Raw genomic sequence first — 16,185 nt, forward strand, 5'->3', positions numbered from 1 at the left:
AAGCACAATTTAGGAAAGTATGAGGATTGTGTTTTTCATTTCCTGATCGCGTCGGAACTAATAGGACTAGTCGTAGGAACAATCCCACGGAAGCACATTGGTGATGTTTGTATGTATTTTTCCATGTGTACCCCATTTCCGTAGAGGTCTGGTATGCAGACAGCTGTTACCGCTAGATGAGTTTTGTACATTTGTCTGTATTACAGGTTCCTGCACTGGGAAATTACTTTTGATATAAACCCCGTCGCCTGTGCTGCCATCCGTGCCGACATCTTGGCAAAGAAAGATAGGTTCTTACTCCAGCATGAACAGGGAAAGGGCACGACTGCCTGGAACCATTTTGCCATTGCACTGACATTTCACCAACGCCCAAAGTGGGCCAGAAAGCACAGGGGTTTTTTTTAAAAAGTATGCCTACGATGGGATTCCTAAACCTCCATTTAATTAATCACCTAATTTGAAAGAAGCCTAAAGGCTCTGAGGCTCAAACCTGGCTATATCATCCCTTTGGCTGCATTCGTACTGGTGAATAAAATGTGCCAGGGGCCCCAGAAGGACTCCCAGCCTCAGCCCCAAGCTGTCACCCCCGAAGCAGGGCGGCCGCCCCAAACTGTCTCCTGGGACTGGCCCCTGCAACCCTTGTGTTGTGCCCGAGTGCGATTCGGGAGGCTGCTCGCAGGCCTCGGCCAAAACCCTTCCGAGCGTCACGCCAACGGATTAGCAGAGGCAGTAGCAGTTTCCCAGATCGTGTGCCAGTGCTGGGGCCTGTTCTCTGCCCGGTTTAATTTACGTGTGCAGATGTTACTGCTTGTGTTCAGACCTGAGATTCTGGGCCATATATAAGGAGGTAAAGAAGATACATCGGGATGTTGGGACAGAAGAGGTGGTATAAGCAAGTGCTGAGGGCAAATGAATAGTTAAATTCAAAGACGGATGAGAGAATACTATTTTTTTAATCATCTTCTGTAACTTCCAGAATGACACTGGTTCTGACCCTATGAGCAAGGCAATTAAAATCAGTGGATATACTAGATGATCAAAACCCAGTACGAATAGCATAATTAGTTACTCAGGGTGTCTGATTTCCTTTTTTGTGTGAGAGAATGTGATTTTGATCTGCAATGAAATATCTTATAATGTATTATAGCGCACTTTCTCCAAGCTGAGAGACTATTTGATGGTGCGGTTCATTATTTTATGGCCACGGTAAGCCAACTGAAACTGTGGGTTTCTGTGCGGCAAGTCAGAAACAGCAGGTTGCTGGTGCTTCTCGGTAATGTTTGGGTCTGTGGATGTTCTGTGAGGCATTGTCAGTTGTTACTGTTCAAAATTGCCGAGAAACTTTTGTCAAGCAGGTTACGGGTAGACGTAACTGAGAGCTGTGGTCCCAGGTACGGTTCTAGGGGCAGGTATGTGCAGAGTTTTCCATCTTGCTTTGGGAGAAAGGGGTGAGTACTTGCCTCTGCCGCATTGCCCCCGTGTTTTCGTCTTAGTCACGGGAAAGAACCATTCATTGATGGGTCTCAAAAGCCCCGACGGCTTTCCCAGAGGGATGCTCTTGGGACTCAGGGTTTGAACAGGCAGGGATTGCAGAACCGGTGAGGGCACCCCCCGGCTCTGCCTCCAGAGTCCTCAGTCCAGAAAATATCCTGCGATCTGGGCCCGGACAGGCCAAACCTGCCGTCCTTCCCAACAGCGACGGTGTCTGACCCACGCGTGAAGGAGCCCGCTGAGGAAACCCCTCGGTGGGCTCCATCCCGCTCTCCTCTGGCAGGTTTTCCACAGGGCTGGGGGGCAGCAACCTGGCCCTGTGTTTTCAATAGTAAAGTTATGTGGGGAATGTGTTAGGGGTTTCATGTTTCAGTGGAGGTTGTGGGTTGTGCGGCAATGAAGGGGTAGAATCCAGGCTGGCTACCGATCCCAAGTACGCGCTTCCAGATTTGGCCGCGTTTTAGCTTTTCTGCAAACGAAAGCGTTGCTTATACACATGTTGTTGTTTAAGAGAGCTCAACGAGCAATTTTGTCATCCCGGCTGTATTTTTTTATTGGTGCGGCGACAAAGCGAGCGCGACTGGGGGGCTTCGGCTTTCTGCGCCCTGACGGGAGCGAGCCTTTTCGAGAGGCCGAGGGAAGAAGCACACTCACACGCCTTCACTACTTACCGGCACGGTACGAAAAGACCCGAAAACCACTTTCCCCACATCTCCCCGACCCACAACGGCGGGTCCCCCGCGGCTCTCCCCCTCCTCGCCCGCCGAGGATGCCCCGGGGAGGACGGACGGACGGACGGACGGACGGACGGACGGAGGTGGTGCCGGGGCTGGGCGTGGGGAGGCAGCACCGGGGAGAGGGAGGGAGGTGATGCGGGGTGGGAAAGCGGCCGGGAACTGCAGCTCTCGGCGCTGCCGCCCGCCTCCCCCGTTTCCTCCGCCCGCCCCCTCGCCCGCCCGCCGGGAGCGGCTCCAGCGGGGCCGGGGCAAAGTTGGGCCGTCTAGCCGGGCCTCGCCATGGGTTTCGACCCGTCTCGTTTCGCGGCTCCGGTGGCGGCGGAGCTGCAGTGCAAGCTGTGCGGGAGGGTTTTGGAAGAACCGCTGTCCGCACCGTGCGGGCACGTCTTTTGCGCCGGTTGCCTGCTGCCCTGGGCGGCTCGGCGGCGGCTCTGCCCTCTGCGGTGCCGACCGCTGGCGATCGCCGACCTGCGTCCCGTTTTACCCCTCCGTAGCCTCGTCCAGAAGCTGGAGGTCAAGTGCGATTACAGCCCGAGGGGCTGCGGCCGTACCGTCCGCCTACGGGAGCTGCCCGCCCACCTGGCGGCGTGTCGCTACGGACCGGAGCCCCGGAGCGGGCTCCCCGGTACCGGCCGCTCGGGGGGAGGCGCTGGTTCCGCGGGGCGGCCGGCCGGAGGGCATCGCTGCCTGCGGGGGCTGCGGAGCGCTGCTGGTGGTGGTGGTGGTGGTGGTGGTGGTGGTGGTCCGGAGCCGGGCAGCGAGGTGAAGAGGGAGACCGTGCGCTGGAGCAGGAGGGAGAAATCGCTGCTGGCTCAGCTCTCGGCGCTGCAGAACGAGGTGCAGCTGACGGCCAGACGGTACCAGGCGAAGTTCGGCCAGTACGTGAGCCACATCAGCGGCATCACCCGGGACCTGGCGGGCAGCCAGCCCGGTAAGGTGAGCGGGCAATTCTTCCTCCCCCCCCCCCCCCCCCCCCCCCCAACGCCTCCACTCCAGCGATGCTCTCCCCCCCGGCTCTGCTTTTCGCCTTGGGAGCCACCGGTGCGAGAGGTGTCCCCGGTGGCAGCCGGCAAGTCAAACCCCGAGTCCCCGCCGGGACCCAGCCCGACCCCCCCCCCCCCCCCCCCCCCCCGCAAATCTCCGCGCATCCCCCCGGGGTGATGGAGCCACCAGCCCCGACGGCGACCGCGCTCCTTGTCGGGTCCCTCTTTCGGCGGCCGAAACATCGAGGGCGACCGGGCGCTTTGCTTGGCCGGAGAGGATGGGGAGGGGAAGGGGGTGGCAGCCGCTGAGCGGGTCCCGGTTCCTCCGGGGGGGGGGGGTGTTCGCATTCTGCTCCCCCCCCCCAAAAGCCTCGCAGGGACCCGGCTGCCCTGCCTGCTCGGTTTGCTGCAGCTGGGACAGAGCTGAGGGGCATGGAGCTGGCTTTTACCTCCTCTTTGAGAAGCTGGGAAGTTGTCTTAAAAAAAACCCAAAACGGAGCGTAAAATTGTTGTGAACTTATTGGGAACGATGGTGGAAGGACCGCAAAGTCTCTCTCGTTTGGTAGAATGGAGTAACAGTTGACGCTGAGAGCAGAGACCGGCGCAGGGCTTCGCCCTCTCCCCTGATGGCATTGCTCAGAGAGGGACTCGCCTCCTTTAGGCTAAATAAACCATCCGAGAGCACTGGTGAGCTGCCTTAACTCGCTGTAAGGGAGCTGATTTTTATATTTTTTTTTAATTTTTTTTTTTTTTTTTTTTTTTTTTTTTTTGAGCGTTAACTCCTGGCTGTGAGATTGCTTGTGCAGGTTGTGGCACTGCTGGTTGCAGCCGTGGTGAGGAGCGTTTTAATGCAACGAATTTTGCTTCTTACCCAAATCTTCACGGACCCTTGGGAAGCAAAATCCCAAGTGGAAAAGGTCTGAGCAGCCAAACTTGCTCCTGAAGCAATGTAGCAGCGTGCTGGGCATCTGACTGCTGCAGGGGAAATGGGGAAGGGGATGCTGTTTGCAGGACACCTGCGTGCCTAGAAACATGGGTCTTCGTGGCACTGAGCAACTTTGTGTTTGGAGACTTGAATGTTTAATCTTTTTTTTTTTTTTTTTTTTTTTTTTTTTTTTCCCCTGATTTCCTTTGGCTAGCTAATGCATGAGGTATATAGGTTGCTGGCTCTGGGAGGTGTGCCTATACATCTGCTGCGTCTCTTGGCAGATGGGGTAAGGTCATATGAAGAGGGGCAGCAGTGACTGCTAAGGAGCGTGGGGCGTGCGAGGAAAGCAGTGGCTGTAGAAGGGAGGAGAGAGATCTGGATTTTCAGTAAGGAGGTGTGGGGATGGGCGTGGAGGCATCGCTCCTCCTGGGCAGGAGCGGAGGATCTGCCATTTCTGAGCAGTGCCAGTAGGTGCTGCTGTGTGTACTGCTGCTCAGAAACCTCTTCTACAGATGGGACCAGGGCAATGGAGAAACCAGGCGTTTGGAAGAAAAAGTATCGATAAAGTAAAAAAATGTACTTCGTTAAAATCAAAGGTATCGTGCGGCAGGAAAACATTTCACTGTCGCAGTTAATAAAACATGGGCTTCAGCGTTAAGTGTTGTATTTTGAACGTTTAGAAAGGTGTACCTTACTTAGGTGTCAAATTTATGTTCATCAGCTGATTTATAGAGACTGGCAAACACAAACACTTAACAGTGCTGGATGAATACAGATTTTTTTTTTTTTTTTTTTTTGTGGGGAATATGGCCTCTGAAATGCAACTATGATCATACGTGAACAAGGTAAAATAAGCTAACTTGCTGTGCTAGACACTTGAAATATTTTTTTGCTTGTAATTTTTTTTTAGAAAATTATTTACCTGTTCACTGAAGGAAAAGGTTTCTTTCTCTTTTTCATTTTTAACTTTGACTCCATCACTGTTGTTGAAAGTTTGCTTCGTATTTTAAACCTTGTTTAGAAAAAACTACTTTTTTACAGGCATGGTTTTGGATTCTTTCTTTCGGGGAGAGAAGTGAAACGTTGGGATGCAGAGTAGGGTTTCATTTTCTGTGGGTATCTTCCCTGAAAGTTGCTATGAAATGTGTACTGATATGACTTTGCGGTCTGAATATTGTAATGTGGTGTATTTTAACCTGTATGTTTCATGTCTGTAACGTTGATGCACATAGGGGTTTTCAGCCGTGCTGAGGATTCCTCCCACCAAAAGCCTGCGCTTTTTTCTGTTCAGCACTGAAGATAATCGGGTGTTACCTGTTACTTTTTAGTGGCATGTGACTTCTCCTTTGTTTTGTTGGGGTTTTTTTTCCACTGCAGAGTCTTTTGTTATCTTTTCAGCCTAATTTCCCTTTAAGCCTTATCTTACCTATTCTCCAGCTAAAAATCTTTTGTACATTAGTGCTTTCACTTAAGTTCTTCTTTTTGAGAGTGTATTCTTAAAGAATATTTCACCTCTTGCTTCTTAGGGAGGAGAACCCAAACCATTAACGATCATGCTACACCGAGAAAATGATACTTTGGGATTCAATATTATAGGAGGACGACCCAATCAGGTAATGAGAAAAGTAACTGTAGGTTATTCTGACCATGCTTTCTGTTACTATATACACTGTTAGTAATTAAAGAGTTACTTTCGATGACAGTAGGTATGGAATCAGCTCCGTACATAGAAGAACTGTATATTCTCAGGTGTTATTAAAGTCATTGTTTTGAAGACATAAACTTGTGAGAATTGGATTATTCTAATTTTTCAGGAAAGGTGTTCCCATTTGTTTTGCTTTAAAACTTAAGGCTGATCTGCACTTAGTTCCCATGTGAGTAATATGTATTCATGCAAACTGTTCAATGGAAATCTCTGGGACTACTTATAAGAGTCATTGTTGCAGGATTAAGCCATTGGAATTTTTGGAAACAGCTTGCTTTTTTTTTTTTTCATTTAAAGGAGAGATGAAAATTTGCTCCTGTAGCTCAGATAGTTTAAGCACATGTGCAGCTCTCACATGCCTGCTTTCAATTTTTCTTTCTTTCTGAACTGAAACAGAGTTTTCATCGACCTTGTATCTTAAATCAATCTAGTCTCATCAGTCTAGGTTTAGAAAGTTCATTGGAAACCATAGAATATGCATAAGGATCGCTAACCCCCCCTAGAATATGCATAAGAATATGCCTTTTTTTTTTTTTTTTTTTTTTACTTCATCCTTCCAAAAGCATTAATCAGGACTGTCATTACATATGAAGGGTAAAGAAACCTGTTAAACTGGAAAATTAATAGTTGATTAAAAAAGGCTTGGTAATATGCACTGATCAGGTTCTTGCTACGTGGGAGAATTGTAACGTCCTACTATTATTGAGGAGGGGAATGGGACCCTGCATATTAGTTTGGCAATCTTCTGCTCTAAAGCTATATTTAGCGGTGCCAAAGAGTCTGTTCCCATTAGCCTAAGAGGTTCACTGTCTGCGCTGCAGAATTACTGCTCCCTGTGGGTAAATACGAAGACCAGCAGTTATCAGATGTTGGTGCTGTAAATCCAAAGCAAGAGGTTTTTCAGTTTTTCTAGTGGAAGGATGAGACAACAGGTGGCTATAAGATAAAATACACGTGCTTTGATTATATCCATATTTTGAGTATACCAGTAACGAAGTCCAGACAATCTTTAGTTTGGATTGCAGTGTGACTTCTGTTATTTACAGCTGTAGGAAAACTGCAGGGAAAGGGGAGCGTGGTGTTCAGCTTTTTTGGGATGCCAGCTGAGCTTCTCTGAAGTACTTACATGCTGACAGTGCATACGGGAACAGTTTTTTATATTGCAAACTGTTAGGGTGTTTGAATGAATATTCTGGAAGTTTAAGGAGTAAATGATAAGTATATGAAGGTTCATAGCACTGTCCGTGGAGAGAACTGCTGACCGGAGAGAAGGAAATGGTCATGGTCTTCCATTAACACTGATAGCTGGAGATGGAGGAGTTGGCGGAGCTGTCAGGCAGAGCTGGGTCTCGGGGTTTTTTGAGTCTTTGAAATTGAATTTGGAAGTTCTGGCTTCTTTTGTTCTCATTGCGATAAATGTGTATACCACAGATGTTTGACTGGCAGTTCCCAGATATCAGTATAAGGTCTCATTCAACATATCTGGAGCCAAAGGATATAACAGGAAAACAGGATTGAGTTGACTCAAATAATGAAAATAAAAAACTCTCCTCAAAAACTTAAATCGTGGAACAGAAATTGTTTGGTAACCAGGCAAAAAGAGTTCATGAAGGCGATCTGCACATTCGGGTTGTTCAGGGAAAAAGTGCCCTTGGGTGAAGCGTCAGCTCTTGCAGCGGAAGAGCAGAGCAGTGGTGTCATGACATTATTAGTCGCCTACGTGGGAATGTGTTTCTTCACCACGCGCTCTTGGTGTTTTATAAAGTACAGCATAGGTTTTTCCCATTGGGAAGTAGGTGACTCTTGGTGACCCGAGGAAGGTACACCCATACTTTCCGTTGGCTGTGTTTCGTTGCAGTCCGTAACGGGCTTCCCCGCTGTTTGCCTTCTACCTGGAGGGAGGAGGAGAGGAAAGGAACCACTCATCACAAGCTTGTCTTTTATTTTGTCAGCAAGGGACTCATTGACTCATTTCACATGAGGTGATTCATTACTCTAATGGAGCAAGGCCTCTTTGATGCCCGATTTTTGTCCTGGGCCCCAGCTCTGACTGGCTGGAAGGACTGTCCCGCGGAGCAGGCTGTGGGGGCTGTCCCCCCAACCCCGAGAACACCAGGGCAAAGCCGGGCTGGAGGGAGGTGTGTGCTGCCGGCACGGCTTGGGGCTCCTGTGGTCACCCAACCCCAGGCTCCGCCAAAGGTCGGCTGCACCGACCGTCTCGGTAGCTGCTCTCCATCCCCCGCCGCGCCGGCGGCGGGCTGCCGGACCGGGTGCCGGAGCTCTGTGTGCCACGTGCTGCCTTTTTGGGTCTGGTGGATACTGGCACGTGCTACCAATGGGGACCACGAGCCGGACTGAAATATCCTTCTTCTTACCGGGTCATACGTTACTCTTGAAAAAGCCAGCGCAATGTCTTATGGAAAAAAATACGGGTTTATGTGGGTGATGGTACTGTACTCTAGCCTTTTGTTTTCTTAAGGGAAAAACCAAACCGTGTCCCTCCTGCGTTTTCATTAATGGCTATTATGCTTCTTTCATCGGGGTTTCATTTCTTACTGCTTAGATGGGAACTTGGTGGAGGTCTGTTTGTTCATCATTTCAAAATATTGCTGGAACTGTTAATAAGTTTCCCTTTTGCTTCTTACCTGACAGCTATGAGTCTCTGTGACAAAAGGAAAAAAAAAAAAAGGAGTTTATGAAATCGTAGTCTGAGTAACATCATGTTGAGCAAATATTTGTTACCCTGAAATCTACCTGGGTTGAGTCTCCATAGGACAGTTGCCAGTCTGTAAAGCATGGTTTACAGTGGCTCCGTTTTTTGTTATGCCTTTATAATTTCCATAATAGAAGAAATTATAAAACATTTTCCCCGTGAGCATATAGGACCTAGACCTAGAAACCTGTACACACATGAATCGTGCTGTTGGCCAGGGATTCACCAGTCACAGAAGCAAAATAAGCATCCTATAAACTGCTATCCAAAGCATAAATCATCTGGAAAAAGATGCCTTCATTTATTGCTGTCTAGGTTATTATTTGTATGAACACTTAAAAATACTTTAGGTAGGCAGTGTCTGCTTGGCATTGTTTCTTTATTAATAATGATTTAGAACTATTTTAAACTATCATGCGATGAAGTAATTTTAGCATGTGCAACAACATCAGGTGTATCTTTCCAGCTGCGGTAGATAACTTACCTGCTTTAAGTTTGACCTTCATGCGAGTTGTACTTAGCAATGTGTAAAGATCAACTGGAAGCGGGTTCTCTTTTTGTCCACAGCTGTATGGATTTCACAGTTGAGCAAGTTCTCAATCTCCCATGTGAATAGGATTTATGAGGTTAACCAATTCCAACCAAATCCTATCACTGTTACATGCCGACTAACTAATGCCACTTTGCTCCTTGGAGCTTTATTTTCAAACACGGAAAAAAAGTTTTCAAGCAGCAGTACTGCAGGAGCCCTTTCCCTCCTGAGAGAAGCACTTGTACATCCATTTTTATGAGTATCTTCCTCTGTGCATTTATGTACTAGTCACTGTCTGCTGTGAAGTCTGAGGTCTGCTTTAAATATTTTAGCTGGGATCTGATTACCATTGCACTCTGTGTCTCATTTAGACTAAAATAACCAGAAGTAAATGGATAATCTTATAAAAAAATGCTGGAATAGTTCATTAATTCTGTCCTTTTGATTAATGACTAGTTTGTGTTAAGCAAGCAAGTTTAAAAAAAAATCCCAAGGAGCTTAATGCTTAGTTAGAAAAGCAAGCTGCATATTTCAGGTGGATTTGCATTTTTCATCCCTGCTGATTTTAGTACCATCTCATTTCTTGTACTAATGTGGCCCTTTTTGCAACTTCCCTGGTACAGAACAATCAGGAGGAATCTGCTGAGGGAATTTATGTGTCAAAGATTTTGGAAAATGGACCTGCAGACAAAGCAGAAGGCCTGCAAATTCATGACAAGATTATTGAGGTAAGGAAAAAAAACCAAACCCCACCGGTGGATTAGTCTGTTATATTATCAGATTAATCAAGGATTTGATGGTTCTTACACTAAGTACGTTGTAATTTTCCTCTTTTGCTGTGTCTAAACATGATTCTTGTATGTGGAACTGCTGGAATATTTCTCAGATATGAAGACACATGATGGATTTTTCCAACAACTAATAAACGTATTGGTCTTGGGCTTAAGCTGATTTAAGCGAGGCAAAGGTGTAGACACTGAAATAGCAACCGAGAGAGGCATTTTGTATTTCTTTTCATTAACTTGAGACAGAAGGCAAATGACTCTATGGAAGTTCACAGGCTTAGTGAATTGATTTTTCCCTGGGTAAGGGTTATTACTGGTGTGACTCTGGGACGCTACAGAGAAGCTGTGCTGGGAAGCAGTGCCATGAAACTTCTTAAACAATTAGAGAAAATACTTTCTGCTATGTGAGCAAAAGTAGATCATCTCTTCTTCTCACCAGGACCAATATAGCTCTTTCCTAGTCATGTAATATGCTGGCATGGATATTTTAAAGTTTATTCCTGTGTTGTATGCAGTCTTTTCCTGTAAAATAACTGTAATTTTAAAATTATAGTTATAGGTTGCTGCCTAGCCTACATATGTAACCATAATTAGCCCTCTAATAGGTCTCGAAGGAACAGTTTCAAACAGTCACCGAAATAGATTCCTTAGGGTGCTGTCGAAACGGCATTTCGCATCGCAGCTCTAATACAACTCTCTGAATGACAGCACGTACCAGTAGCTGCTGGGTTTGTTTAGGATACATCGCTCCAGCCTTGGGTTTAGGGGAGGCTTAGAAGCATGGTGTGAACTTGCCAGTTGGACAGGGTTTTGAACAAAGACACGCGAAACAAGTGGATTGGGAGACAAAAGCAGAGTGCTGCTGCTGGCTTCTTGCGTTATTTCGCTGTTAAGGACTAGAAACGTAAGCCAAGAGCGTTTGAGTGTTGGCGCTGCTCTTAATGTTGGGAGCCTAGACCAGTTGTGTGAAACCAAATTACATTTTCTTGTAAAGGAAAGCTCACGCTCTTAGCTGGCAGATACATTTATCTCCGGTAGAAACCAAGCTGGCTGAGCCGAACTGAACTTGCAACATAACTCTTAGCTCCGTAAGACATAAAAAAAGCTTTTGCATCCCATTTTTTTTGTAACAGCATCCCTATGCTGAAAAAAATCTATTTTCTTCTGACATTACTATTTCGCATACCATCTTGTATTTTCTACAGACTGACCAGCTACATAGTTTTATGCATTTGCTCAACAATTCCTGCTTTATTTTATTGTTCTTTTATAGTGCCTTGATTTTTAGGGCAAAATGGAGTGGTTTTGGAGGAAGGAAGAATAAAATCACAAGCCAGCATTTATTAAACGTGAGGTCATTTCTCAAAATGCCACCATAATTGGTGCTTGATTTTTTCTTTTGTTGTAAAATTCTGCCTGCATAAGATCATACTGAGATTTAAATCACTACTGAGAACGTACAGATTTCAGTTCTGTGTGAAACTACAGATCCAGTCTAGCACAAGTATTCATACAGCTCTGAATGGAGCACCATTTGCACCATACTAATGTACAACAGCTTTGTATATAATTTTTTGTATTCCGGGAAGCATTTAAAAATGTTCAGGGTTAGGCCAAATATTCTACCAAATGTTTCAGTGTTTCAAAATTTGTTAGACTAAAATAAAAAGAGGAGGAGAAATGGTTAACATTAAGATTTTCTAAATGAAATGCAAAAAAAGTAATTATTCCTCCATGCTAGATATAGGAAGCAGCTGGAGGTAAAAGGTTGAATTTTTGCTTGCCCATACATAGCTACCGATGTCTTCTTGCACCAGTATGCCCTGCCAGCACTGCTGCGGTTTGTTGTGAAGGATCGGTATGAAAGCTTTTGCTGTGAGGAAATAAGTCGGATGGTGCAACTGTTTCAAAAATGTTGGCAGATACACAGAATATGAGCTTTGGTGAAAAGTTGATAGGAAGTGGGACTTCTTATTATTGCTTGCTTTTCACTCATTTGGTGATCTGATCTAATGGGTGATGTTTTATGAGACCGTTTTTCAATAATCAAGAGCAGAAGGGACCGATGTTGTTCGAAGAGCTTTTAATAGCTTCAGTCAGTTGTTTGGCAATGTGATGCCCGGGGTGTTTCTAGCAATGCGTAGCTAATGGGATAACGGACAGAACTATCCCATTAAATCAGGAGAAAATCTGTTCTCAAGGCGTGTTGCTAAATAAAGAAGGTAATTTGTTTCAGTGCTTTATCAGATGTTTAACAAATGTTAACTGCATGTGGTTGACTACAGTGAGTTGTGCACATTTCAGATGACCATCTCGTGGGTAACCTAGTGCAGCAAATGGATTTCACAGTCCTATGGCATTGGCAGCTGGGATTGGGAGCCAAGCCTGGCAGACATAAGTAGTGATGCCTTCTACTTTATATACGTCATTACCTGTGGCACCAACTTTGCCAAATAATTGTTACGGTATTTGAAAGGGTGCCAAGGGAAGAAATCAGATTTCTTTCGTAAGGTTATTTACGCAAAGTGTAACAACGCCACACAAATGACTTGAGTACCTGGAGGGTTTTGAGATGAGCGTGCCCGGAATATGGGCCGTAGAGCCTTTTCGACACCTTAGTCTGAAAAGGGCTGGTGTTTATTTGGGCTTTACCCTCACGCGAGGGTATTTTGTGCTTGAGGACCTGAAAGCTGAAAGAGATGCCTGTGGGCTGGCAGGCTGGTGGTGGGTGAGGGTGGTGAGGGTGACAGGGAGAGGTGAAGGGCGACAGCCCCAGGGACTCTGTGCGAGGGGCTGCAGCTCTTCAGGGGGGACGGTCACAGGGCCCTCGCCGATCGTTTTCACTGTTCCGCTGAGGAACAGGAGATTTCAGGCATAGCTTTACCCTCTTTATTCAAAGTTAACTGCTCTGTGAGAAGAGACTTCTTTACGGCCTGTAAAGCTGGCTTGGGACAGTGGTGTGCACAAGCAGCATTTTGGCGATGCGTACTTTCAGGAATCCTGTTACAAGCCAAAAATGATCATTATTTGTTCATCAAGGAGAAACTCTTTCTCATGAATTACTTCTAGGTAGCAGGTTCCTCCAGATGTCATGGTCTTCTGCTGCTTTCAGAAGTTTTTATCCAGAAATCTAGCTCCCTAATTTAACACAGTGCAGCATGTGTTCCGGGACTAAACACTGATCACATGCTATAAAAAGCATCTCATAAAACTGGATGCAGCATCAATAGCTGCGACTCCCAACATGAAAGCCTTGGATATGAGCAGTGGTATAAAGCTGCCAGACCTCTAACTTTTAGATCTCCGTCTTCTTCCTTTCCACCCTGCCTGTGAATTCCGAGAGGAGGAGGCAAGCAGCAAGCCATGCACAGGACTGTCTATTAGTCTGTGCTGGTTCAAAGAATTCTGGTTGCTGCTGGGAGAAAGTACAAAGTATGTTTAGAACGGTTCACAGTTCTATAGCTATGCATCATTTAATCTCCCCCTCACTTCATGCAAATCCTTCCTACTGAATAAGTTCACTGCTCATCTCTGCTGATGCTAATAGGCTCCTCAAGGCAGCATAAACCAGCTATGATCCTTGGCAATGCTGCTGATACACAGAAGTGTTTTACCTGCTGCTTTTTAAAATAGATATTTATAGTTCTGAGCAGTAACACTGGAAGCAGCTCTTTCTGTATGGAGGAAAAAGTTACTCTCTCAGTTTGTAGTCAGTTCAACTTCACACCAGAATGGCACCATGTTGGCCAGAGCTCCAAATACACTGGTTAATGCCTAGTTAACAAGCCATTCAGAACTAGTTCTTCATACTTGATTTGGATTGTTCTTTATATAATATTAAATTTTACAGAAATTGGTATGTCATCTCCTCTGGTTTTGAGCCTGACTTCAGAAAAAACCAGTGACTGATTTTCTCAAGCCCTCTTTCATTCTATAAGTCACAGTGTCTTGCAAAATACCATTGCATTACTGAAGTGGGATATGGTGATTTTATCTTTTTACTTCAGCATTGTACATAAAATACATGACCAGGACAGAATTTGCAATCCGGCAAAAAACCCCACAAACCCAAATGCAAGCAATATTTCATCAATTTGAGGAAAAAAGAGCTACTGTTAATTCACATTGCCTAGGAGACAAAGCCCTGTAGTCACAGCTGAACCTTCTGTAGTAGGTTTGCCAAATAACAAAACAGCAGTGAAAAAACTTGTGTGCAGGTAAAAGGGGCTTAGGCTGAAGACCAGAATATTCATTTGAGGAACTGTGAGCACGTCATCGTCTGGAAGACTCAAGTGTTTTTCTGTTCCTTGCACTGCGAGGCAAAGGCTTCTGTTCTTTTACCCTCAAGTGAAATGAGGATATTGGCCCTTTTGCATTTTAGTCAGTTGATTCTCATTAATTTGATGGCTAAGAAGCAGGCATGATGGAGAAGAGAGGAAAGAAAAACATTTTTAGTCTGGGATCTTTAAGTCTTTTTGAAAAATGAGATGGATGCGTATGTATCGTGACTGTGTATTTTGTTTATGCAGCCTGAGCTTTGTAAGAACGTAATAAATACGGCTTCATCCCTTATCCCATGTTTCCCTTTGTTCTTTTCACTTTTTTGGAGAGTACACACACAATGGCTTTCAAGCGCATGTCGGCAAAGCCAGTTCCAATAAAGATGAAGTCTTGAGGCTTATCCTGGCAGAAGTAACTTACATCTGCAAAGCGCCTACACAGAAACTTTTTAACTATTGCCAGACTGCTGACTGTGCTGCGTGTCAGCCTTGTGATGTTTTATCTTCTGCATGTTTCTGTCATTACACTCACTATGTTGCTTAAGCAAAATCTTTGATACTAGTCATGTTTATTTGGCTAAGAAACTCCACTGTCAGATTGTGGCTGTAGAATTAGTGAGCTTAAAAACTGTCTTCCTGGGATCAGAGCTAGAAGATTTGGGATGGCTTTGAACCAAAGCTGCACATGATGTGGCCAGTAAGATCTGGGTGGTGGCTCAGGAAACTTTTATATAGCTAATTTTAGTGGTGTGGATTTCAGTGTGCCTAAATATGCCCAAAGTAGCCTTAGGTACATTAAGTTCTCTTAAATCCCTAACAAATTCATAATGTTATGTTGCAGGTAACCAGGTCTGGCACCTGCATTCATTAGATAACTCCTAATTAGTCTGAAAGATCCCTGGCATAATAGATTAGTTATACCGTAGGCTTAGAAATGTCTGTAGCCTCTTTTCACCTCTCCCTCACCTGTTGAGATACAGGTTTTTTGACACCTGATTTCCTTCATCTGTCTGCAGAAACTTTAAAAAAGTCAGGTGTGACCAGGTCTGTACATAACTTCATTTGAACGGGAGCTACTGCCCCCACCGACTTTTTTACTTAACAGAAAGTCTTGGAGTGCCTCTGCAAGAAGTGAGCCATCTGGGTTGTGGTCTCTGCCCTACCTGCAAAGGATTGAGCTTTCCCCTCCAGGTGATTGCCCTCGTTACCAGGGCAGAGGCTATCCTGTGTGAGCCCAGCCTCCACCCATCCTCATCCTCTTCAAAGGGAGCTCGGTGCCAGCAAGCATTTGAGAGTCAGGATTATCCAGCGATAACCTGCTGTGAAATAGATGCTGGTTTCAGGGAGCTGTATCTGGAATACTGGTCCTGCCTTTTTCTAGGTAAGTGCTTGTGCCAATACATGAGAGTTTTCCTCTTTGTTGCAGTTTTGCGTCTTAGATGATGCTTTCTTGAATGATACTTGCATTTCTGACTTCATAGTATCTTGACTTTGAGAGGGGAGGTGGCAAATGCTATTAACCAGGATATCCTCTAGCTAGGATACTTCCCTAGGTATGAAAGATGGGATTCCCTGACTGAATAAGTACCAGTAGCTGGGGTTTTCCTCCTCCTGGTCTTTGCTCTAGCTACTGTGTTATCTAAAAGGTGTTTACTGCTCCTGATGCCCACTCTCAGAAGGCTGTGCAGGAGGGATGAGGTGTAGGTGGAGGAGCTTAGCGTTCAGTGTACTGGCTGTGCTAAAAGCTGACGTGTGGGCACCCTGGAATGCCTGGATTTTGTACTTCGTTACCTGAGTTCCCAAATATCGGCAGCCTAAATTTGACTGGGCTCACTATAGGTCTTTAGAGGTGCCTGCGTTCCTCTCTATTCACTGATCTAAAATGCAAATGTTGTGTTTAGGAAAACAGGTTATGTTCCTTCTACAAAGCACTTAAAATTCCAGCAATTTACTGTCTGTGTTTAAAAAGAGAACATGAGACACTTGTTTATACATGACCTAAAATTTCTGTATTTTTTCTGATGAAATATG

The 16,185-nt window shown here is 45.5% G+C and overlaps 1 protein-coding gene across 1 annotated transcript in view; it reads left to right on the plus strand.

Moving 5' to 3' along the window:
- Nucleotides 1–2,507: 2,507 nt before the first annotated feature.
- The window catches only part of PDZRN4 (PDZ domain containing ring finger 4), a 251,475-nt gene continuing 237,797 nt past the window's right edge, over nt 2,508–16,185 (plus strand). The window contains exons 1-3 of the mRNA XM_049814323.1: nt 2,508–3,164; nt 5,666–5,752; nt 9,713–9,817. Coding sequence (XP_049670280.1) covers nt 2,508–3,164; nt 5,666–5,752; nt 9,713–9,817 — 849 coding nt within the window. The remainder of the gene's footprint in view (nt 3,165–5,665; nt 5,753–9,712; nt 9,818–16,185) is intronic.

The sequence above is a fragment of the Accipiter gentilis genome, chromosome 11, assembly GCF_929443795.1.
Source record: "Accipiter gentilis chromosome 11, bAccGen1.1, whole genome shotgun sequence".
In the NCBI taxonomy this organism is placed as follows: Eukaryota; Metazoa; Chordata; class Aves; order Accipitriformes; family Accipitridae; genus Astur; species Astur gentilis.